Source organism: Anoplopoma fimbria, chromosome 16, assembly GCF_027596085.1.
Source record: "Anoplopoma fimbria isolate UVic2021 breed Golden Eagle Sablefish chromosome 16, Afim_UVic_2022, whole genome shotgun sequence".
In the NCBI taxonomy this organism is placed as follows: Eukaryota; Metazoa; Chordata; class Actinopteri; order Perciformes; family Anoplopomatidae; genus Anoplopoma; species Anoplopoma fimbria.
The window spans coordinates 1,627,323-1,650,873 of record NC_072464.1 but is presented as its reverse complement, the minus strand read 5'-3'; the positions used below and the strand labels follow the sequence as shown (position 1 = coordinate 1,650,873).

General features: G+C 41.2%; 1 protein-coding gene across 1 annotated transcript in view; it reads right to left on the bottom strand.

The window, feature by feature from the left end:
- nalcn (sodium leak channel, non-selective) overlaps nucleotides 1-20,056 on the bottom strand; it is a 69,716-nt gene extending 49,660 nt beyond the window's left edge. Inside the window, exons 1-10 of the mRNA XM_054615102.1 lie at nucleotides 20,015-20,056; nucleotides 18,475-18,615; nucleotides 18,143-18,325; nucleotides 16,443-16,526; nucleotides 16,174-16,313; nucleotides 15,941-16,069; nucleotides 12,374-12,525; nucleotides 10,834-10,976; nucleotides 10,434-10,538; nucleotides 5,944-6,030 (exon numbers count right to left, since the gene is read on the bottom strand). Coding sequence (XP_054471077.1) covers nucleotides 5,944-6,030; nucleotides 10,434-10,538; nucleotides 10,834-10,976; nucleotides 12,374-12,525; nucleotides 15,941-16,069; nucleotides 16,174-16,313; nucleotides 16,443-16,526; nucleotides 18,143-18,325; nucleotides 18,475-18,615; nucleotides 20,015-20,056 — 1,206 coding nt within the window. The remainder of the gene's footprint in view (nucleotides 1-5,943; nucleotides 6,031-10,433; nucleotides 10,539-10,833; nucleotides 10,977-12,373; nucleotides 12,526-15,940; nucleotides 16,070-16,173; nucleotides 16,314-16,442; nucleotides 16,527-18,142; nucleotides 18,326-18,474; nucleotides 18,616-20,014) is intronic.
- Nucleotides 20,057-23,551: the final 3,495 nt, after the last annotated feature.

The following is a 23,551-nucleotide window of genomic DNA, read 5'->3' as shown; positions in this document are numbered from 1 at the left end:
CTGACTGAACTATATTATGTGAAAGTGGACTGGCGCCTAAGTGCTGTGAGGCAATGACAATTCCTTTGTGGATTGTAACCGACAAAAAGCATTTGACCGATAAATGCTGTTGAACGAAACTCAGAGGAGTGTCTTTTCACTTAAAGGAGAAAGCAAGACACAGGAACTTGGGTCTGAAGAGTTGTAGCATTTTTTCACCGATAAATGAACTGTACACACACTATTCTGCTAAATTCACAGCTATAACGCTACTGCTAACTTCATACTCAACGACACACCGGACACTCGCAAGCCAGGTTTGCAATACACAGGTGGAATCCCTGACAGAGTTTACCAGTAGACACGTGGACAACCTCGCAGCTAAACAAATTGATGCGGTGGACACTTACTGGGAAAGTGACGCATGTGTACACGACAACACACGCAACATTGTGGCTTCTAACTCTGCGTAATGGGTGAACTGGGGACTCAGTTGTTGATTTTGCACACACACTGTAGCTGGCAATAAATTATGATCATAATCAGAGTAGCATACTCTTTTTGAGTTTTTTATGCTTTTACTCTAAACTCGACCATAATTTACTAAATGTACATCGAGGCTGTATTGAAGAAGACTTGGCTGGTTCTGCTCCAAGCTCCACTCCTTCCGGTCTCCCATATTTGACTATATATAAAAGTCATATGTGGGTCACCTGTGAACTCTGTCACAGATAATCACATCGCTCAGGCCATCACACTCTGCACTCCCTCACTTTAGCTTGGAGCTCGGAAAATGGGACCTCATATGGAAGGCCTTCGATATGAACTTGCCGATAAGGAAAATCTCTCCCGGAAAATCTGGAAACTGCTTATGGAAAAACGGTCGACAACCCAGCAGAAGAACTGACTCATATACCTCCATGTTCTTGACCGGATGTGAACTACTCATGGTGTTACACATTCACATATTTTATCTTTTGTTTGCTGCGTGTTCTACTATAATTTGGTAATGGTGTTTTGTTTTTCGCTATCGGCAGCAGTTACGAGGATCGTGCTAGAAGATCTCATGAGCACCAATAGCCATCATTACTGCAAATATATAAAAAAAACAGCACCAGCTGCAGAAATTGAAGCTTCTCAAACCAAAAAAATCAATAAAATACTGTTTATAGAAATTGATCTCTAAAACATCACAAATACTGTGGCTGAGAATAACAATTAGGATGATCACATTCATGAAACACATTGAACTGTCGGAGTAGGAGAGGAAGGCTCCCTGTTTTGAGGGCTATTTCAGTTTGTAGCCCCTTCAGGAGGGGAGCCGCTGTTTTCGTCTCCAAAAAGAGCAGGTGGTTAATCAATTATATGTTATCTCCAACTGCTGCGGCCAGTTGGACCCCAGACAGACCAGACTGACACCCACACACATGCAGAAATGGACAGACGTCAACGGGCAGATCGACAGGCTGACAGTCAAGAGACGTGGCAACCTGACTCGAACACATAAAAGACAGTCCTCCAGGTGTAGCGCCCACCTGCCAGCACTGAAACATTTTAATCATTTGACGCCCAATTACTCTGGAGCCAGGCAGAGCAGAACAGAAACTCACACCCCACTTCCTTGACACTCGCAGATGGCCCCGCAGGCAGGATCTGTGCTGCCTGTATCCACTCTACTTGTCTACTCAGCGGAAGCAATGCTCCCCTCTGATACGGGGGAAAAAGCGATGAAATAAAGTGTTTGGCGAGGCTTTAGAGGAAGAGAGATATCCATAATTTGTCAAAAATGACACTGACGAATGTCTACTAATGATTAAAACATCAAAGAACAGAAATACATAGAAAAATAACTTCTGTGCGCTATACTTAAACACAAACATAGAGAAAACAGGTGCACACTGCCCTCCCCAACATCATATACTAATGCTCATGTACATAAGCAGTGATCAGGCTGCAACCTCCGGGTCTTTAAAATGAAGCCAATGCTGAAGCACCTTAAACTTGCATTCTCTCTAATAGCCATCAGGGGGCGACTCCTCTGGTTGCAAGAAGAAGTCTGATTGTATAGAAGTCTATGAGAAAATGACCCTACTTCTCACTTGATTTAATTCCTTAATGTAAACATGAGTGTATGGTCTCAATCTCTAGTTTCAAGTCTTCTTCAATACAGCATGATGTTCATTTATTAAATTGTGATCCCATTTAGAGTCAAATAGACCATAAAGCAGGGAGTGCTTTAAGGCGTGGCTACCTTGTGATTGACAGGTCACCACCACAGCGTCGTCTGTCTGCTGTCAAGCTGTCCACTTTGCTGTCAATATTAACCATCTCTACTTGTAGTATCTCCCTCAGCAACACATGTGTCACACGGCAGCCCTGTTCTCTCTGTGAAGAGGCCTTTGTGGTTTGCTTTGAACAGCTGGGTTAGATCTTGCGGTTTTCCTGGCACTGTCAGAAAAGTCTAAACATTTTCAGAGCGCTTTGATGGCTTGAGATGCCACAAACGCTGTCAGTGCATGACTGGCAACTGAACACAACGGATTGACTTCTGAAATTAAGCACGGCACGATGCATGTCAAAGTCACTCTCTCAGTACTATTCAACTTTCACACAACTTGATTATTATTTTCCTCACGCTTGGCATGTTGAACGCTCGAGTAGGCAGGAATTTAAATAACAACAAAAGTACTTTAATGTCACACGTTTTCACCAAAATCTGGATTTCAGAGCCAAACACTCATCGTCTGTAAACTTGAAAGGTGGCTGCTAAATGTTTGCTTGAATGTTTGTATGGATTCCAATTATTTTCAATGAAGAAAAAACATTGAAACATTTAAGGAAACATTTTGTTGCACAAGCTGGTGCTCTGCTGCCCATCTGCCTGTTCATTCTGTTCCAAATACTCTCATTTTTACTAAACTACTCTACTACATCACTATACGACATACTACTTTTATTCCTAGCTCATGCATAGAGCTGCTCCTGCTCGCTGGGAACAATCGAAACAAACATACGAACATAATAAAGAACCATAAACTCTAGGCAAGTTTTTCATTTCATTGTAATTGACGTGAATGCAACTTTCAACTTAGCACAGCAAACAGTTAAACAGTTAAGCCTCTGGATTCTGGAGGATGAGTACTTGCTGTGATTGCTGAGATTAAATAACTCACTTTAAATCTGTAGGAAAACATCCACTTGCAATGGACGGAAAGAGTTGGGTTCACAAGATGGGTTACAGTTTTAGAGTAGTACTGCATGGACATCTATCATATAACCAAGGCACCAAGGATGAATATACATCAACATAACCTCTATTAATGTTGATATGGATTCTGTGGTGGACCATGAAGAATAGCACTAGGATCAACAATTGAATTAATTATCTACATAATTAATGCATCAGGAGAGGGAAAAAAAAAGATCAGTGAAATAATGAAGAAATAAATCATCCTTATAGATATCTGCCATCACTGGCAGAGCATTGATATGAAGAGTCTTCACGCAGCTGTGGTTAACATGATGTCTAGGTGCCTGACTACAAAATCTGACAAATACCAGGCTGTCTGCTAGAGCCACGCTGAATGAAGGTCGCTTGAGTGTCCAAACAACCGTTCCAATCCAAAGATCTACTGAGAAACCACTCTGCCTCAGTCGGGGGTTTTTTTTTCATTTACATACCTCTCTCCAACTTTGTGACTTTGCATCACCGGCAGACATTACCATAAATGTCTTATGTAACACTGGTCCCACTGTGACATATACTCTCCTGTTATTAATATGAAGAAAGAATGATAAGATCATCAAACCTCTCTACATTTCTCTCTTTCTATGGTACTTTTTATGTCTCAGGCTCTCTTAAACAAGAGACCATCCATCACAACTTCTGGGCCGTTGCACGGAACCAAAACACTCCATGTGATGGAGGCGTGTTTTGACTCTGTGCAACCAAATAATGCGCAACTCGGTCCGTCTCACAGGACGTCGGTCCCACGGAGTCTGCATCCTTAAGGGGGGGTTCAGACTTAAAGTTACTTATATTTGATGTTAATTTTGGACAAAAGCAGCATTGTTTGCGAGCACCAGTCTCCCCTTAGAAAACCTCTTATTTAACTGCAGCTGGGGTCTGACAGTCTGCTACGCACAGGCCTGGTTCTGGTTCTCCTGTGTCTCCCTTCCCTTCCTGCAGGCCCAGCAGTAAAGCCTGGGCCTCCGGCAGCGTAGTGTGAAGGTTTGCTCCCAGCAGGCACCGGCTGACTAGTGAGGCAAAGCTTTGTTCGTAGCCTGAGGAGGAGACACTTCTTTCTCCTGCTGGGGCTTCCAATGGCAGGTTGAAGGCGGGCAGGTCCGTCTGTGGTGGGCTGGGCGCTGCAGGAGGCCCCGCTGGAGGCCCAGCTGAAGGCCCCACTGGAGGCCCCACTGCAGTCGGAGCTGAAGGAGTTTCGGTTGAACCTGCATGATTTAGACTGATATTGCGCGGGGTTCGACCCGGTGGCACGGATGACAAGCATTAAGATTAACTATATATAGAAAAAGCCAATCTTCTCTCTTATGGTCTCGTTTGCTGATGTAGGTCATATAGAGGCATCTGTATTAAATTGAAAATCTGCTCTTGTGTGGGTGTGTAGCTACAGGTGCCAGTAAGACGTATAGTTTGAATCATAACCTGTGTGTTCAAAGGCCAAAACACAGCAAAGTGAATTGTATTTTGTCGATTTCACTCTAGAAAGGTATCACGACAGCAATCATTTCTCCTTCTCAACTACTGCAAGGCAAACAGCAGAATTATGTCATTTACATGACCAAGTAAATCACCAGGAATGTGCACTTGAACATATGTGTAAGGTAGCTAGATGAAGTGAAAGTTAAAGCAGTTTCTACTTTTTTGCCAGACAGCCCCTCATTGTGTTCTTTAAGGGAGCAGTCTCGCCGTCATGGAAGCTTCGTCTTTTTGACACAGCGCTTTTGTCGGTCTGAACATGGCCCTAATGACTCCCTCTGTCAATCTGTTAACCCTTTCATTTCAAGGTCAGAAGCTTTCTTCTTCTTGTCGGCACAGGATGACAGTAATAGCTGTTTTGGATCGAGCAAATGAGGCAGAAGAAGCCGCCGTCGGGTGTTCTTTGTAACGGAGCACAGGGCTCAGAGGGAAGTCAGCCGTGTTTATCCCTCCGGTTATCTAGATCTTCCCTCCAACTGATGATGAAGCTCTGGGGTACATGCTGCTTTAATGGGAATACTGCATATTTCACGTTCTTCCTTTTCTTGTGACTCCCTTTCCTCTGTTCCTATTTGTGTGTGTGCCTCCTTAATGCTCGCCTCTGGAAAAGCGTTTTCACCACGAAGGGTTCGTTGACAGCTCTGCTCTGCCTCTCATAGCCCGTAGACGCTGTTGGCAGTATCTCACAGCGAGGGCCCAGCCTTTTTACACCGTACAGCTATCAACAGTGGGCCAGCTGCGAGCGATGCCCGCTGCTTTCAGCTTATCTTTAAAGCCCAACCATTCGAATCACACCGACAAGGCGGCGAAGAGAGGCGTCCATCGTGTAGAAGTCATTTAAAAACGCATTTGTCGCCGGAGCAACATCATTAGCCAAGCTCAACACATCAAACATGAGCATCACCTCGTTTAAAATCCCATCATTTAGCCGTTTGACACAGCCATTGAAGCCACAGACAAATGTGGGAAACAATGAGGTGATACGGTGCGCGACTGTGGCACTTGTTAAATCGTTGAATGCTACTGATTCGCCATCAATACAAAGTGTTAAACATCAAGAGAGACATTTAAATAACAGAAAGTGCAGGACGCACAACTGAATACACAGAAAAATGTATTGATTTTATAGTTCAGTTAAATTTAAAGTCATGTATGTTTAGGTGTCACCTTTAATATAAACTGAATTATGTGCGTGTGAAACACTTAACACCAGCAGCAGCATTTTAATTATGCGGTGTGTTTACCTGGAGGCAGGCGGGCGCTCGGCCATGTGGTTTGTTGACGTCCACAGCAACGAGCTGCCACCCCCCAGCAGCGTCTTCGTGGAACATCTGTGGCACAAGGACAGCACATGAGGGACAGAAAAAAAAAAATGTGCACACCATTCAAAGGACTGGACCAAACTCAAACGCACACATCTACCCTTTGGCTATATCTTCATAAAACATCTGTGGCCTCAAAAAAAAAAAAAAAAAAAAAAAAAAAAAAAAGCTGAAGGCATCATACACACACACACAGAGTCGTACCCACACAAAAGCAGCATGACAGAGCTACTAAATACAGTATGCAGGGCCTAAGGAATCGGACACCAGAAATAAAAACAAACCAGTGTCACAGCGGGCTCACTCATGACTATCATTCTCCTTGAAGATGAAGTCGACATCATAATAATAAGCACTATCATGACAACTGGTTCCAAAATGCCATGTCATTCACCTCATACTCTGTTAACTTGGCAGATGAGTTTCAGCTAGTTGCCTAACTTTGCCGTAAAGTCTTAATCTTCTCAACCATGTAACACAATGAGAACAGTCTACACCACTGTGCTAGAGGCTCAGTGAGAGTAATGTCATGAGCTGAATGCCAACGTTGGCACACTAACACTTGCACTAACTCAAAATGACAATGCAACATTGAACAACAATGTTTACCATCTTCACCATCTTAGTTTAGAATGTGAGGCACTAAAGGGAAAGTCAGGGGATCCTTCAAGTCATTAGGATTCATCCTATGGGGACAATGAATGTCTGTCCAAAATTGTGTGCCAATCCATATAAAAGATGCTGAGATATTTCACAGGAGAAGAAATAAAATGTTTGACCTGCTGATGTGGCTAGAGGAAAAATCAGGGGATTATCCAAGTCATTAGGATTTATCCTCTGGGGTACATGAATGTCTGTACTAAATTGTGTGCCAATCCGACAACTAGATGTTGAGATAATACACAGGAAAAGTAAAAATATTGACTTGCTGGTAGCGCAAGAGGCAAATCAGGGGATTCCAAGTCAGTAGTAGGATTTATCCTCTGGTGACCATGAATGTCTGTACAAAATGCTCGACAATCCATCTAATATTTGTTGGAATATTTAAGTCTGCACCAAAGTGGAGGACTGACTGATCTGACAGCCAGTCGACAGACCCCCCAGCAACTCGGAGGGATAAAAAAAAAAAAATACCATTGAAGTTCAAATAATATAGGTTAACAGAATAATTAATATCAATGCTCTACTTGGTGAATGGGTTGGTAGAAGCGACAAAGCAGAACTTTTATGCATGAATGTCCTTTTAAATTCAATTGAAAAAGGGTGAGAATGACATAAATAAAACTGAGTACTAAGTAAAATTTGAGAGTTGTTGAAGTTTCTAAAAATACAAAGAGCTGCTTCAATCCTTCAATCACTCTGCTTCATTTGTCAAGCTCTGTTGTTTTAAGCCAACCAGTCACACAGGCTTCATGTTTTATCAGTTGCCGCAATCCATCTTTTTTCATCTTGGATTTAGTTCCCCATGGCAAAGAGAATACAATCTATAACCTTGTTGCCAAACAGGTTTAATATAATTCAACTTCAAATAAGCCAAAGTAGACTTTAATGTAATGTTACTTCAAGTTCAGCTTGTATGACTAAAAACCTGATCCTGTGGAACCAAAGTGGATTAATCCAGTGTTATTTCATCAACAATACATCCTAATCTCTATTAAAAGACCCAACAATCTGGAGAGAGTATAGCAAAGTGAAGGAATGGTGATTGTGGCGTGGGTTGTGTCTACCAGGGCCACAAGCCTTCCTCTCTTGGGAGCATGAGGAAGGGAGCATATTGTTTCAGCTTCTGTGATTGACAGTTAAGTGTTACGCCACAGCTAATTAGTTTCCCCCCCTCTAAGATAAAGATTGGGGCATGACGATGTGATTACAATTAATTCTGATAATGGAAAGAAAGGCTAATTGTTTTCAAGGTCGTGTCGGTATAAACAGCCAGAGGCACCATCCTGTTTTCCATCATGATCGCAAGAATAGAGGTTTTAATAAATAACAGTACTGAAAACACTTTGCTGCTTGTCAGACCAACTTCATTATAATAAAATAAATTGTCAAATGTTTAAAAGGGGATTTGGATTCTTTTTAAAATTAAATCAAAACTTAAACCTCAGATGTGCTTTAGTGACAAGCCAACGATAGCTTGTCTTTGCAATAAAAATATCTGCTAAATACAAATACAGATCCATGCATCTACCCACAATATTCATTATCTATTGTTGCATTTATTAGCTTTTTAATTAGCTGATGCTATATATACACAACACCTTATGTAGGGTTATATCTTTTCTGTGAATTCAGCTCTGAAACAAGTAACATCTGAGATGTTCTGCCTCCTCATCTTCACAGTGTGTAATGTAATCATAAAATAAACCTTTTTACCAAATACTTTCTCCCACTTTTTTTCCTGATTTTCCCTGCTTCAAACCCACCTCCCAACCCTCTTCGTCAACCCAGAGTAGTCTACTGTAAGCGTGGAGGAGGCAATCAAATGCCTGTTGCGTCAAGAAAGAAATAAGCATTTATCAGGACCCCGATCATACTGGAGAGGAGATTTGGTAGACAGCTAAATGTTCAAACTCATAACCATTAACATAACTGAACGCTGTCTGGATTGAGTGATGCTGAGAAATCTACTGGCGTATATAGAACGAACCTCCTAAAAAACTGCCAAACCGTTTTATCATCATTGCTTTTCCCTCACCCAAATCACTTCCCTATGACCTTGAATGTATTTTCAGGCCATAAAGTCTATCAGTATTCCTTATTATCTCTCTCTAGTGTATATCAATCTATGGCCTGATCTCATGACAAGTAATTTGCTTTTTAACATTCATATCTTCAAGATAAACATGAATCTCTTTGAAGACAAATGTCTTTCATAGTAATGGCCAAAGTAGCTTACATAAACTCTGGGGTTGTCACTCACTTAGTGGTCCATGTTGAGTTATTAACAGCCTAGCATTCGCAATCTTAGCTATCTTGTTGTATCAAAGTGGCTTTTTGTGCCTTTATTAAATAGCAATAGTGCAGTGATGACAGGAAATGAGGGAGAGAGATGAAACAAAGATCTCCAGCCGGATTGAACCAGCTATATTGCGGTTCATGGTCTTAAAAATGATGCATACAAACTAATGCAAAAGTCGGCTGTGGCGCAGTGGAGAGCTGGGTTGTTCTCCATTCAGAGGATCGGCGGTTCGATACCCGGCCTCAGCAGTCGATTAACCCCAAGTTGCTCCCGAAGGCTGTGCCATCGGTGTGGACTGGATGTTGTATGAATGTTAGTTAGAGTCTGATGGGCAGGTGGCACCTTGCATGGTAGCCCTGTCATCAGTGTGTGAATGGGTGAATGATATGTAATGATATGTAATATAAGCTTTGAGCTACTGATTGTAAGTCGCTTTGGATAAAAGCGTCTGCTAAATGACTGTAATGTAATGCAAAAGTCTTTTTGAAGTAACTTATTCGCCACTGCTACAAAATTGGATCATATAAGGCTGCATGAGGCTGGGCAAAATAAGGCTTAGTCAGGTAGCCCAGGTGTCCTTTTTCACAGCCATATCCTCTAGTATGTTCTGGGTCTTCTTCCAGTTTAACATGCCCAGAATACCTCCAGAGGGTTGGATCTCGTAAGTGTCATCAGTTGCCTCAAACTACCTGAAAGGGTTCCTTTTAACGCCAAGGAGATGCGATTCTTCTCCAAGGTCTTTCCAGAGGTCCAACCTTCCTACCAAAGCCCTCAGGGTGACACCAGACGTCCTGTGATATAAACAAATTTCAGCCACCTGCATCTTAGATTGCATGAATTCAGTCCCGGCTTGGTGCTGTTGGTGATGCACTAATTTGTTGTAAGTCTTTTACGTTTCGCTTTTTTGTATCTTTCCCTTACTGGAGAATAAAACCATGTGATAACTACCTCACCCATGCAAGTAACCTGCTTCCAACCAAACGAGGGCAATCCACCATTTACAGGCAGAATACCAGAGGCATCAGACATGGAGGTGCCAACTCCTTAATCCCAGCTGTTTCAAACTAAGCTGGTATTAATGGTCTGATGGAGCCAGCGGTATTTACAGATGCAACCCTGAAGTCACCAAAGCAGACACTCTCTACCCACTAGCACCAAAACAGACATCTGCAGCACACTTCGGCTGCCAATTCTAACCTTAGTGGAGGCATTTATTGATGACCTGGCATTCACTTAACCCTGAAGAAAGCCATTCCTGTCAAAATGGATTTGGCTCATTCCTTTGATTCTTCTGAATTCATGCAACTTTGATGGGCTGAACTCTGATGAATGGACAGATTTTTTTCGCACTCTGTCCCAAGATGACCGGCTTTAAGATATCCGGTGTTGAAGAATGTTTAGAATCAGGTCATATTCGGGAGCCACATAAAGTCGAGTGTCATAGTTGTACCTGATTTGTAGCAGTGGAGGTGGTACTGCTCCTTGAACCCCACATCTGCTGGAATTGCACTCTTATCTCGGCAAATGTCTCGATGATGACTGCGATGAACACATTCTGTGAAGGGGAAAGACAAAGAGGGAGTGAAACAGAGACAGTGAGAGAGAAAGTGGCCGTTGTGACGATTAAAAATGGCCTTTCAATATCTGTTACAGTATATTCCTTCTCTCATTAGCCAAAGGACATTCTACTAACAAGGGGAAATGGTTGGGTCTGCAGGTGAAAGATTAGGTTATGTCAATTAACCGAAACCTTTTGGTGTTCAGCTCTCCCCTGCTGCCACGCCACGGGAGTCGAAAGCATTATGAAAAGTGCAGAAGAGCGAGAGAGAAAAAGAGAGACTGGCTCTAACCTTGACAAGCCATGCCAAGAAGAAAATGAGAGTTATGAAGTAGAAGTAGGAGCGCCAGCGAGGGAAACTGTCGATGGCTCTGTACATGAGGAACACCCAACCCTCCTGCGATGCCGCCTCATACACGGTAAAGATGCTTGTGCCTAAAACAAAGACAGACAGAGGAGGCAGAGAGGTGTACAGTCAGAGGAAATGCAGAGATTGTTATTGAAACAGGTGTCAGTGTAGGTCTTTTGCTTTACGCGGTGATGTCGGGGAGCTTCACGCCAATTATCATGGCTCCCTTCAAATTAAGCCTTTCAAAAAAGACTATACCTTGAGTTTCTATATAATGAAAGTACGTTCTGATGGCCAGTGAAAAACACAGCACCTGATATCCTCCCTTCTTCATAATGACAAGACTTTGAATTCTAACTCAGACAGACACAGGCTCATTAATCTGAAGAGATTATCTTTAACACACGTCTTTGTCACAGCCAGCAACAAATTTGGTCAGATGTAGCTTATTAATGTAAATTCAGTGAGTTTTATTTTGTGTCTGTCGAGTTTAAATGAAATGTTTTTTAACAACGATCGGCAAGTTAAAATGAATGTTTCTGTCAATGGAGTCTGATAGCTTTGAGGGGAGCAAATAACTTTTGTTTCTTTTCCCGTCAACTCGACGAATTCAGGGTTTATTTTGTTTCGGTCAAATTTTAATGAAGTGTGTTTCCATGATCAGTGAGGTCTGGTGGCTTTGAGCAGAGCATAATTATTGTAAGTTTTGTACGGAAAAAATTATATAACTGGCCAAATCCCTGTTAATAATATACATATATTATATATTCACTTCAACATGCGTCTCGCAGCATTGCAAAAATTAGCGTGTCCATCCGGGTGTCATGTTTCCATCACTGACAGAGCTGGAGTCAATAAATACCTGTGACTACCGCAAAGTAATTCGTCACGGGAATGAAAGCTGATTGTGACATTTCCCAGGAATGACAGAAGCCAGATGTTAGTGGGTGTTATTGGTTTTTTTTGTCCAGTGGGAAAGGGGCTTTACTGTATTTACATTAGCAGGTTATTCCCTCTGCATGGATGTGAATGAAAATAGTACATCTGTATCCTCAATAAACTCTTTTACAAGGTGAGAACCATTCCTATAAAGACACTTAAGCATCACAGTAAAACCTCCATTAATATTCATTAAGTGTGTTAATAGACCAATACGTTTAGGCTGTAAATTGCACTGAATGCGGCATGTTCCAGTCTATAATGTCTGAATCAAGATGCCGTTTACTGTGAAGCTCTCCCTCGTCTTCGCGGCTATCTAAAGATTAGAACGCAGAATGTCAGTGCTTCACGCCGTAGCTAGTATGTGCGGTGCTTCGGTTCTTATTTCTCACACTTGGTCGTTCTTCCACAGAACAAACGATACATTTTATGTGGAAAAAACAGTGAAAGCAGAAGCTTTTATTCATGTGAATTACTTAATGGATGTTTAGTCCTTATCAGACAGTTAGGTGCACATTAAACATGTTAATTGTACAGCTCATACCTAGTTCATTGAAGCCACTGTAGCCCAGCTCCTGTCGGCTGAGGCCCAGCTCCTCCAGGTCCATGCATTTGAAGCCATGAGGGCACTGGTAGCCCTCCCCATCAGGGGAACAATGGGTGTCTGGGATGGCCAAGCTGTTCCATGTCACGTTACTGAACAAAAAGGTCAAACAACAAAACTGTTATTAAAAAACATTTATGCAATGTGTGGTAAATGGAATCATAATCTTAAATAGAGAAGGTCAAAGTATCAATTGTGAGCTGTATGATTTAAAGATTTAACGGTGATAATGTGCTCTTTAATGAAATCAGGGAGTTTATGGTAAAAGTCCAATATGCATGGCCAGTTACTCATTTGAAATAAGCATGAGAAACACACGTAAGACACACACACACATACACAGATAATTACTGACCCCCCCCCCATCTCCCTGTCTTTTAGCCACAGGTGTTGTTCCCGGAGCTGCTTGATTCCGCTAATGAAAATGAATGCCTTCAAATTGGCTGCCCAGACATTCGTCCAAATTGTTTATTAGGGTTACAGGATCAGAAGGGATAATTTATTGCGCTATCACAAAGGGCAATCAGAGGCACGGTGATGAATCCGATAGAGCTTATTACTCCAGGGCGGAATCATACCACTGTATCTTATCAAATTAATCACATTTTTTTGGGGCGACAAAGAGGAGATAAATGAAGCCTCGGATGAGAGACCAAACGTTCAACAATAACGCAACATTAATAATTCATAATTTGGTGCGTCAAATGAAAAACAAACCGTATTTGTGATAAGAGATTATTCAGGGTTGGTTTTTGATCAAACCAAAATTAATTTGTAATGCTTTGCATAATTGGAAAATGTAAGGTCCTGTCAACAAGCTCTGCCCACCCAAGCTAGCAACCGACTCTTGTTGACACATAATCCACTGAATCAGTGAATTGAGCATGGAATAGGCCAACAATACACTGTTTCTAAGTTGTCCATATAATAAGAACACAAAGTAACGTTAATAAATTTATTTTTATGTCACATTTTTTCATTTCTTTCCCTCTGAAATGTTAATTTTTACCTGAATTTGTTCAAAATATAAAATTAAGACTTTTGTTTTTTTGGACTAAACACACAAACCACAAACAAATGCCCAGTTCAGTGGATCTAACGCACACTGAACGAAACTGTGCATGTTATTCATTCCATGGAGTTAAATAGCGAAGAGGTCAATTGCAGAAATCCTGACATCGACAAAAAGGGACCCTGCTTTGTTCCCAAATCCCAAAACCCTTTTCATCTAACATCCATATCAGAAAATGTCTCCCCTGCTGTTCCCCCCTGCCCAATTCAAATCAAATCCCTTGTGTGTGAAAAGCTATGGAGTTTTGACTTTGTTCCAAGGGCATATGGCAGATAGAGATTAGACACATCAGTCCTCGTGGACATATTTCTAAAATATCCCATTAGGAGCATATGTATGTGAGGGATTTAGGGGAAAAAAGCACAGCATCAAACAAATTAAATGTGAAGATGCATTGCCACTTTTGGAATAATGTTACAGAGGGGCATCAAGCTATAAATGTGACAACATCACACGCTATCTCTCCTGCTACTAATGATGGTCAATGCACACCGTGTCCCTAGGGCGCACAAGATGTGTAAAGGGAGGAAGATGTGTAGCCGTTAAGCAGGAATGAGCTTTATACATAAAAGCTGGACAATGTAGGAATTTGTAAATTATAATAATGAATGATAACTCTCCTTGCAGCCTGGGGCTTTAACCATGATGGCTGCTTTCCCCGTCTTATGTCTCCACGGGGATTCCTATTCTCTGTATCATATCAACATCCTCAACCGAATGGTTCAAATCAGATCCCTCACAAATGTGTTTGAATGCTTCACTGTTTTGCACATCGATCTGCACAAACGGTCACACCTCCCCAATCCCACATCTCCCCCGGTGCCGACACCCAGGGGGTTTCTACGGAACCCACATTGCCATTCTGGTCATTTCACTTTAATTAGAATTTTCTAAAAGACAATTAAAGAGTAGGGCAGTTAAATTCAAGTTAATTTAATATTTCAATCGAATAATTTAACTTTGTTTTCCTATTTTTTTGCCAAAAGAAACGCCATATTATTCTTAGAGAACATGACTTTATGTCGCCATCAGCCCACAAGTTGTTGTGCTTCCCGCTGCAGTATTTTGCTGAACACAAATGTTTAAAGTAAACAAGGTATTCTAGTAATGAGCTCCTGCCTATGTGCCCTCTAAATTACTATAATTGATAACGCTATTGCATATGGAAAGAAGGTGCTGCTGCACTTAAAAAGAGACAATTTCATATGTAGGGCTACTGCTTAGACGGTCACACTAAATTAATTACGAAAGACCAGATGCAGTCAGGATCTGAGACTCAGCTCTTTCACACTTAATGGACTACCATGGCATGTGCAGGTGAAGGCGTTTTTTCTGCAAGGAGGACACTGTTGTTGCACCACACTGAAGTAGGTTTGACGTTAGATGTTCCTCATCCAAGTCTTGTCTTTTATTATAAAGATGTGCAATATACATTCTCATAACAGGGTTAGTTTAAAGAGGACCAAGTTGCCAAAGCTCAGTCTCTGTTAGAACCTTTGATTTACATCCCATCTCTGGCTGGAATCAGTATAATTGCAACAAACAGCACACCTGTACAGAGAGTCTTCATGATATGGGTTTGGTCACTCCACAGAAATTCGCTGCATGTTAAACAACGCGATTGTTAACATGGCCGCTGGCACTGATAAGCCAATATAATCACATGACTGTACACTCTCTATGTGCGATAAGCAAAGAAATGGAGAGAGAACAGCCAGAAAGTATTTATAATACACTGCAATATAACTTTAATATGGAATCTGGCTGCTGGGTGCAGTGCATTAAATGCAAAAGTTGCCTCGGGTCGTTTAATGTAGCATCTAGATTGTGCAGACCCCTGCAGTGCTTCACACAGGCAGACTGTAAAACAAGCTACCACCTCTGCAAACCAGAAATCGCAATATTAACTTGCGAGCACAAAGCCCTCAGGAAGAACTCATCAACACTGATGAGGGGGACTGCAGTACATATTTTGGTTATTTTTCAGCAGCTGTATTCATGGGCTGCTAATGTTAAAATCAAATACCCTTACTGACGAATTATTCAGGATCAGCTTTTAAAGCCCGTACAACGCACGGATTAAATATCTGGCAGGATGCATTCAGGCTCAGGTATGTCTGTACCAATGGTGTTTTTCTTGGATGTGTTTGCACTTAGTGTTGGCCCTCCTCCATAAACTGGAATAAGAAAAACACACTCGCTGTAGAGTATGTATCTTCTAGCTTCTTAAAACGACTTCATTAAACATTATGCTTCAGTAAACAGTTTTCAGTAAAAACAATAAAACGCCTCATGTCCGTTAAAGCCGGGAATGAAAGCCTCCATCAAGGTATTTAAAGGTGCTCATTAAAGGACGACAGTTTAGCACCTAAAACAAGTAATAAAGAGTTTCAACGAACAACAGAAAGACATCCCAAGTTAGACTTCGTTCTCACCCTTTCTGCGTGTCATTAGTGACGCAGTGATGGTTGAACGTTCCGAACATTTGAACGCCCAGGATTCCGTAGAGCAGGAGAAAAAACAGCAGGAAGATGGAGACACTCCAGATCTGTTCCCCGGATCGCCTGCAAACAGGAGCAAAGAGAGGCGTATTTTGTTTAAACGTGTGCGACCATTCATTAATCGTGAAGGCCGTAGTGAGGAGAAATGCTCATGACGGTGTTCCTACTTCAGTATGTTGGTGATGCGGGAGCGAGGGAGCTCGAAGCGGAAGTAGATCCGGAAGGCCCGGATCATAATGAGCGCTCGGGGGATCCTCAGCATTCCCCACGGAGACATCTGATCCACCAGGTCTGCTATTTCAAACACCTGACACAAAGAGGAATGGATCGTTAAGAAACACTGCAACTACAACACTGTCCAAGCACTTGCAGGGGTGAAAAAAAAAAGGCAACATAATTGCAAAAAAAACTTGTATTTGTAAAAGTTGCAATATACCTGGAGCACCAGGGACACCCAGATGAAGAACACCATGAATCCATCAAACATACACCAGCGATCCTTCACATAGGAGTTGTCCCCCTGTGCAGAGAGAAACAGAGGCATCAACACGAGGCTAAAGAACAAGAGAGGATCAGGAAGAGAAGACCAGGAGCAACAAATATGAATGGATATTGTATTTATCATCATTATCCAAGGCCACAGATTTCACAAAAAGGTAATGCATTCTCACAATTACAAGATTTCCTGTGATGTTTGAAGGATTTAATACTGCTTGGATTTTTGGTTCTGAAATTGGTTCCTATATCAAGTGCCACTTGTCACCTTCTAAAAAATCTGACAAACTTTTCGTGTAAAAAAAAAAGTAATGTCATAGAAAAATCTTAAGAAAACAACAGTAGAATCCAAAATGAATGTTCTTGTTTTGACAGTCTAAACGCAATTTTTTAAAAAGCCTTTGTTTTCAACATGAACAGACAATAAAATGATCAGGCCCCTGAAGTGTGAACAAACTGAAATGTCATGGGGCAAAAATGGGCATACTTAATTACCACTTAGAGAGAGAGAGGAGCTCTTAGGGGGTCAGTCTTCCACAGGAAGAAAGGCTGCAAATAGGAGGGTGTGTGCTGACACATTCCACAGATAAGACCATGTTTGATTACACACTGACAAGAACAAAAGCATGCAATTACTGTACCATGCTGTGAGGTTCACTTGTTTTTTTTAGGGGCGGTTTTGCAGGCATCTACAAAATAAGACTTCCGATGTTTAAAATATATATACGTATATGCTCTCTTACTTTAAATTACAAATTACTTTTAAAAATCTACAAATATTTCTTGACATGACAGATGAGTTTTATCTCTCTTTAAGAACTAAAATAAATGTTTAGAGAAAGAAGATGAAGACAAAATGTTCCAGTGTTCATGCTGTTTTTCCAGCACTGGTGTCCTCCTGTGCCTCCCTGCTTGTTATCCTTGATTTGCCAATTAAGCTGTCCACACTTTTTATGGCAGTAATTATGAGCCTTTTCATCTACCAGCTGTCCGTTCCTGGATGTTACTAAAGAACATTATCTGTCTACCTCCGATTGTTGAGTTGAAGCATCTGAACCTATAGCTCTATACAACCTGCATGTCTAAAACGTGACTGAAATGTGATGTAACACAAAGAGCTGACGGACCAACATGCGCTCTGTCAGGTGTCTGTTTATTAAGGTGCTGTTACCTAATTCCAGTTACATTTTGCAGAATCTTGGGAAGCAGTTATGTTAAAACTGAAAAGGTCTACTTCAGTGATCCCATGTTTTTTGACTGAACCGCTAACGGAAGACTAGGGATCCACTGTGTTCTGCTAATATGCACATAAACGATTCCATTTTGGCATGAAAAGATACGCTAATCAGTTCAATACTCCATAAACTTTCAATGAAGTTTTATCTAAATAATAAAAAAGATGTCAGGACAGATGGAAAACAATAAACAAATAAGTGCTGAAATTCCTCCAATGGCTTAGAAAGACTTTAGGTGTCACAGCGTTGCTTCCAAGTCACAATGAAACTGCATTTTTTTCCTCTTTAGTTCCCTGTATTTCCTGTTTCCTTTGTTGGCATTTTATAGAAAAAAAATAAATGTAATCTGGTTAACTTGATTTTGGTAACGTGTAGCTCGTGGCTATGCGACTCCTTCTGCAGCTACCTTTATGATCCCTCTGATGTGCATCTTGGCGATCATCTCGGCGGTGTAGAGGAACATGAGCAGCGTGTCCAGGGTGAAGGTCACGTACTGCAACGGAGGGTAATGCTCGAATGTCTTGGGGGTATTCATGCACACGGAGATGACACTGATGATGGCACAGGCCCGCAGCAGGGAGTGCACCCACTGTGGGAGGAGGACGAGAGAAAAAAAAATCATGTTTTTTGTCAAATTTTAAGCTGTCCAGCTATTTGGATAACTTTGCAAGCATGACTTAAAAATAAAGACAACGTGTGGCTTGAAGGGGAAAGAGATAGTTTTTGTGGTAAACTCACTGGTTTGTTGATCCAGAAGATGTCGGCGCTGTCTGCGAGGGTCTCGTCCGGCCCAAAGTCGGTCATGGGCTGGGCCTCGACCCGTGAGCTCTGTTTCCTCTTCAGCATGCTGGGGCTCGCCGTGCTATACAGAGAGTGGATCTGACAGAGAGAGGGAGGCCAGGAGACCAGGCGGTGAACAAAGCTCAACACATAACAGGAGAAACACTCTGGCTGCATCCAAGTCTGGGCAGTGGCTGTACCACTTTTTGGAACTGCAATTATGTGGAACATAAATCTAAATAAATAAGTTTTTAGTGTACTTAACGCAGCAAAGAGGCACTTGTCCTGTCATATATGGCCACATTAACTGTAACTGACTTTTAAAAAATTACTAGTGCACTTCTTAACCCTCTGAACCCCGAGCAAGTTCGGTTTCCTGTCAAATGGCTGGAAGTAGAGCCAAGTTAAACGTAGAACAGTATTAATGCCATAAAGGATCCTTTACTTTACAAAAATCAGAAACAATGGAATCTATATAATCAACGTTTTCCAAGTGCCCACAAGTGTTAGCAATGTTGAAAAACAAAAATTGAGGCTCTGCATGCTTTACATATTGAACTATACATATTTACAACCCCTGCTTTAAACCTCTCCTGTCCTCTTTTGCTCTGTGTTCAGCAGCCTGCAGTTCAGCCAAAGTTTATAGTTTTTTTCACGTGACTGTTGGTCTCAGCTGAGTCAACCATGGCTTCCCGGTTGCACTGAGGAGGAATGAATTTTGTGTTTTCACAGGATCTGTTTAGTGTAAACGGTTCACTTAGAGTAAAATGTTAGATTAGACGTGTTGAATAAACAGTTTTTGATGAAATATCACATATTAAGCTTTGATTTGTTTGCTTTTACCGACTGAGGCGTTCGTCACACATGATGTGTTTAAGGATCGTCGGAAGGTTAAAGGATGCCACGTTCATGTCTGTTTTCACAGCTTCTTGCTATGATTAACGGGGATTTTGCAGATTGTTTAAAGAGAGCATGCTTTTCAAACCCGCCGGTGGGTTTTGGGGATCAGAGGGTTAAAAAAACGGCTCACTGGACAAAGTCCACTGTGGGTTAACCATTACTTAAATATATTAATAACGTATTGAATGAGCTGCGTATCAATAGTGGTACCACAATAGTGGATGTAACTACTGCGATGTATATTCAGCAATAAAAACCACCCTGACTTGAATTGCCAGAACAGAGTCGTGTACTTTAAAACCAAACATGTGTTGCGTTGTTGAATGGTCACCGTGATACACAACGTAGCACACATGGAACACAGGACGAGTGTATTCACACTGGAACAGCTCCAGTCACTTACCATGCATTGAGCCCAGTAGATTAAGCTGTGCCAGTCCAGTTTTTTTTTTTTTTGTGTGTTTTTTACCTGTTCATACCATGTTTGTGTGTGTGTCTGTGTGCATGTGTGTATGCAGAAAAAGGAAAACGTGTACAGGCCGTTTCAACATAAGAACACAAGAAGAAATGACTCTGAATGGAGACAAAGCGCACATACCAAAGGGAAAAGTAAAGCTGAAATTGCTCCAGCACTGCACATAACATGCGATCAGGCATACCCTGTAAATAACACACAACAGTTAGTCAACATCATGGCTCATATGGTGTACAGTACACTACCCACATCTACAGTACGCTCAGAGGAGACAGGAATGCCCACCACGTCTGACATCAAGGCATATATGCGACACACTCAGTGAGTGAGTGAGTGACTGAGGTGTTGTGGTGGATAGAAGAGAGATGGGGGTGGAGGAGGACCAGGGGGGGGGACTCACTGTGAGGCTCCTCATTGGTGCGTTCATCCCCAGGCCAACAGAGGGGTGGAGAAACCAACCAGAGACACAGACTAGAGATGCAAAAAGGAGAATGTCCTAAAGGCCTGCAGGTCCTGGGGCAGCAGTCAGTGAATGGTAGCAGTCATAAGAGCAGTAAAGAGGGGTGAGAGAGCATATTCACAAGTGCTGCGAGGTGCAGCTTCAGCAACACACAGCTATGCAGTTCATTCGGTCCACCCAACTTACATAAAAACGTCTTATCTCTATGGAGCCATGCTAATAGTTTTGATTATTTTTGAGATATCTATATCTGGCATCTCTGGCGCCACCCTCTAGAAAATATCTGTGGGGCTCCCAGCACAATTTTAAAACATCTCTTTCTAGAAACAAAAGATATTTTTACTCTGGATAAGTTTTCGTAGGAACAGAGTAATGTCAATGAAAACTGTATAAAAGGTTTCATACCCAGAGTACCAGAGACCCAATCTCATTTTAATTCACCTTCATTATAAGGGGTGTGAATCTTTCAGCATTTCACGACTCAATTCATAATTGATTCTTGATTCAGAAAAATCCCCGCTTCAAAATTGATTCTCCACTGAGCACATAGGGGTTCTAATTGCAGGCGGTGTGGCAAATTATGATATGAAAGCAGAGTGTACAAGATTATGGAGTTCTCATATTTAAAAAAAGTAAACTGATTGTGTAAACACACATAGGCAAATGTAACATTAATTCATGCTAAACTTAATTTCCCAGTTTTCAGTGACCTTAAGAACAACAAGTTCGAGTTATACAAAAGCTCAAGATGCATGCTGTAACATTAATGCAGTTGGTGGGCTTTTGTTTCTCAGAAACCTGCTATTTTCACAAAGAAATTGTTCACAAATGATCACTGTTAAACTAGTATTTTGTGTGATTTTTCAACAAATCACATGAATGATGTCCTAACTGGCATCCTGTGATGCAGCACTGTGACGCCCTGTTATGAGTTATTCAGTCTGATCTCCAGCACAGAGCTGAAACGTGTTTATATGAAGGAACAAAACGGCAGAGTTCTCTCACGTCGTTATGGTTGTTATTTAATTATTCCTTGTTCAGCTTGACAGAATGTTGCATTTCTGTCTTGCAGTGCATTCATTGTGCACAAGGCAGACAGCATCAGTCAAATATTTATTTTCATATTAAACTGCAATATCTAGGTGGTTTTGTGGAAACATAGTTTCATAATCTTTTTCCTGACCCCTCTTTATTATACTGGAATAGAGGCTGAAATCTCAGAGACAGATACCTCAACAAACGCATCTGAAACTATCTGCATGGCTCGATAGGAACGTGAGAAATTGCATGTTTTGACATTTGAGCAAAGCAATTCTTCAAGAAAAACACTGAACTGAAATGAAAGGGAATACGTTAGGATAGATAAAGTACATCACATCAACACGATAGATTCAATTCGTAGATGTTATCAACATACACACAAAAAAGATTCAGAAAAAGGAACAGAAAGGGAACAGGCATCAATTTCCTAAAGCCCAGGTGAAATCTGTTACTGCATCATGAGCCTTTTGAACCTGTCCTGAACTGACTGAAACTCATCTGAAAAGTTTTTTTTGAAGTGACAAAACCTGAATATAATCCTTTAAAAAGGGTAAAACCTAGGCATGAGAACAAATACACTTTGGAATGCAGGTAGAACATAGTGACTGTATCAGCCCATGTTTCCTTTATGCTCCTACCAAGAAAAGAAACCGTATGAACCCCATGTAGTTAGAGGCAATTTCCCAGTGTAATTGCTACACTTAACATATGCAGATGGAGACGTGAAGAAGAGTGAAAACTAAATTACAGGGTCTAAGTGCTATTATGTGGGAGTATAGGTGGCAAAGTCTGCAATTACTTTCCCATTTGGAGAGAGGACATGTTCCTCACGGGCAGGATGCGATCACTGGGCAGATTAATTGTAACTGTGAGAGTATTTGTTTGAGTCTGCGAACTTTCTTCGCTGAAGTTTTGCTCTTGAGGAGTGCACTCAGGCAGTGTCGTCTAAGAAAAGATAGTGGTTGATGTGGGCAGCACATCTACACAGTTCTTTCTTTCTCATAGCCTAAAATAGTCTCAAAATCATGCACTTTGCTCAAATTTAAGAGAGGACAGTCAGCTTCAATTTTAATGACCAATGTTAAGTTTGATTTAAAGCTGCATGTATCAATGTTTTATTTATGAACAATGGTTCAAAGTATTTAGTGTAATGTATAAAGTTACAGGGATTCACAAACTCATATTTTGTCATTTATATATAAATTACTCTCTGATTGGCTAGAGTTAATTCCCTGTTGAAGAAAAATGAAATGTATCAATCGAGCGACGTAAGAGCAGTCTCAAAAACAAACGCAGTGAAGTTCACACAAGCAGTTTGTAAATGCAGTTTAATTTAATTTAAACAGAAAGTATTTATAGTGCAATCGGAAATATATTTTCGAAAAATTTGTTTATGTGGATTTTTTTTCTGTGCATTAAAAAATATTTTTGTGTTGAGAGTCTTATTTATAAATCACAAAATACATCCCTCCGTGTGCATTCAATGATATTGAGACTGATCTGAGCCCATAGAAAGAGAGACAAAGTGAGCCAACTATTTCGTGAACATGGAGCGTTTATAACTAAAGTGCGTGAGCTGCAAAATGTTCCCTCCCTCAAGAGTTGCCACTCGACCCAGAGAGAGCTCAAAGGAGATTGAATATTGTGTTTATATTCATCGAGGGACCAGAGAAACACTACTCCAAATGAACGCTAACGTCGCTAAGTATCCAGGAAACTGTTTGAAACTTTAAAGGTTATACGTCAACACAGCACCGGCCCTGCTGCATCTGAAAATGTGAGCCAAAAACAGTGAAGTTTGGGACGTCAAACGGAAAACAGTGAGCTGAAAGATATTACAGAAGAGCAGGTGTTAATCCTCTGTGAAGTTAGTACTATAACACTTTCACATAACATTTAGTGATTTGACCCATGTCAAAATATTAATTAGAGCATCTCCAAGAGCATAAGCACGTATTGATATGGAGGTAGTAAGTCAAACACTCTGCTCGGATTATTAATGAGAAACAAAACCACTAGATCGCTTGCCAAAATTGACCTTCTTTTTGGCATACTATTCCACAAATATCCATCATCATCATCACATCATTATGTTAAAATGTTGTCTAACAGCATTCTGTTTCCTGCATTTTAAAGAGTGGCCAGGTGTCTATCAGTGC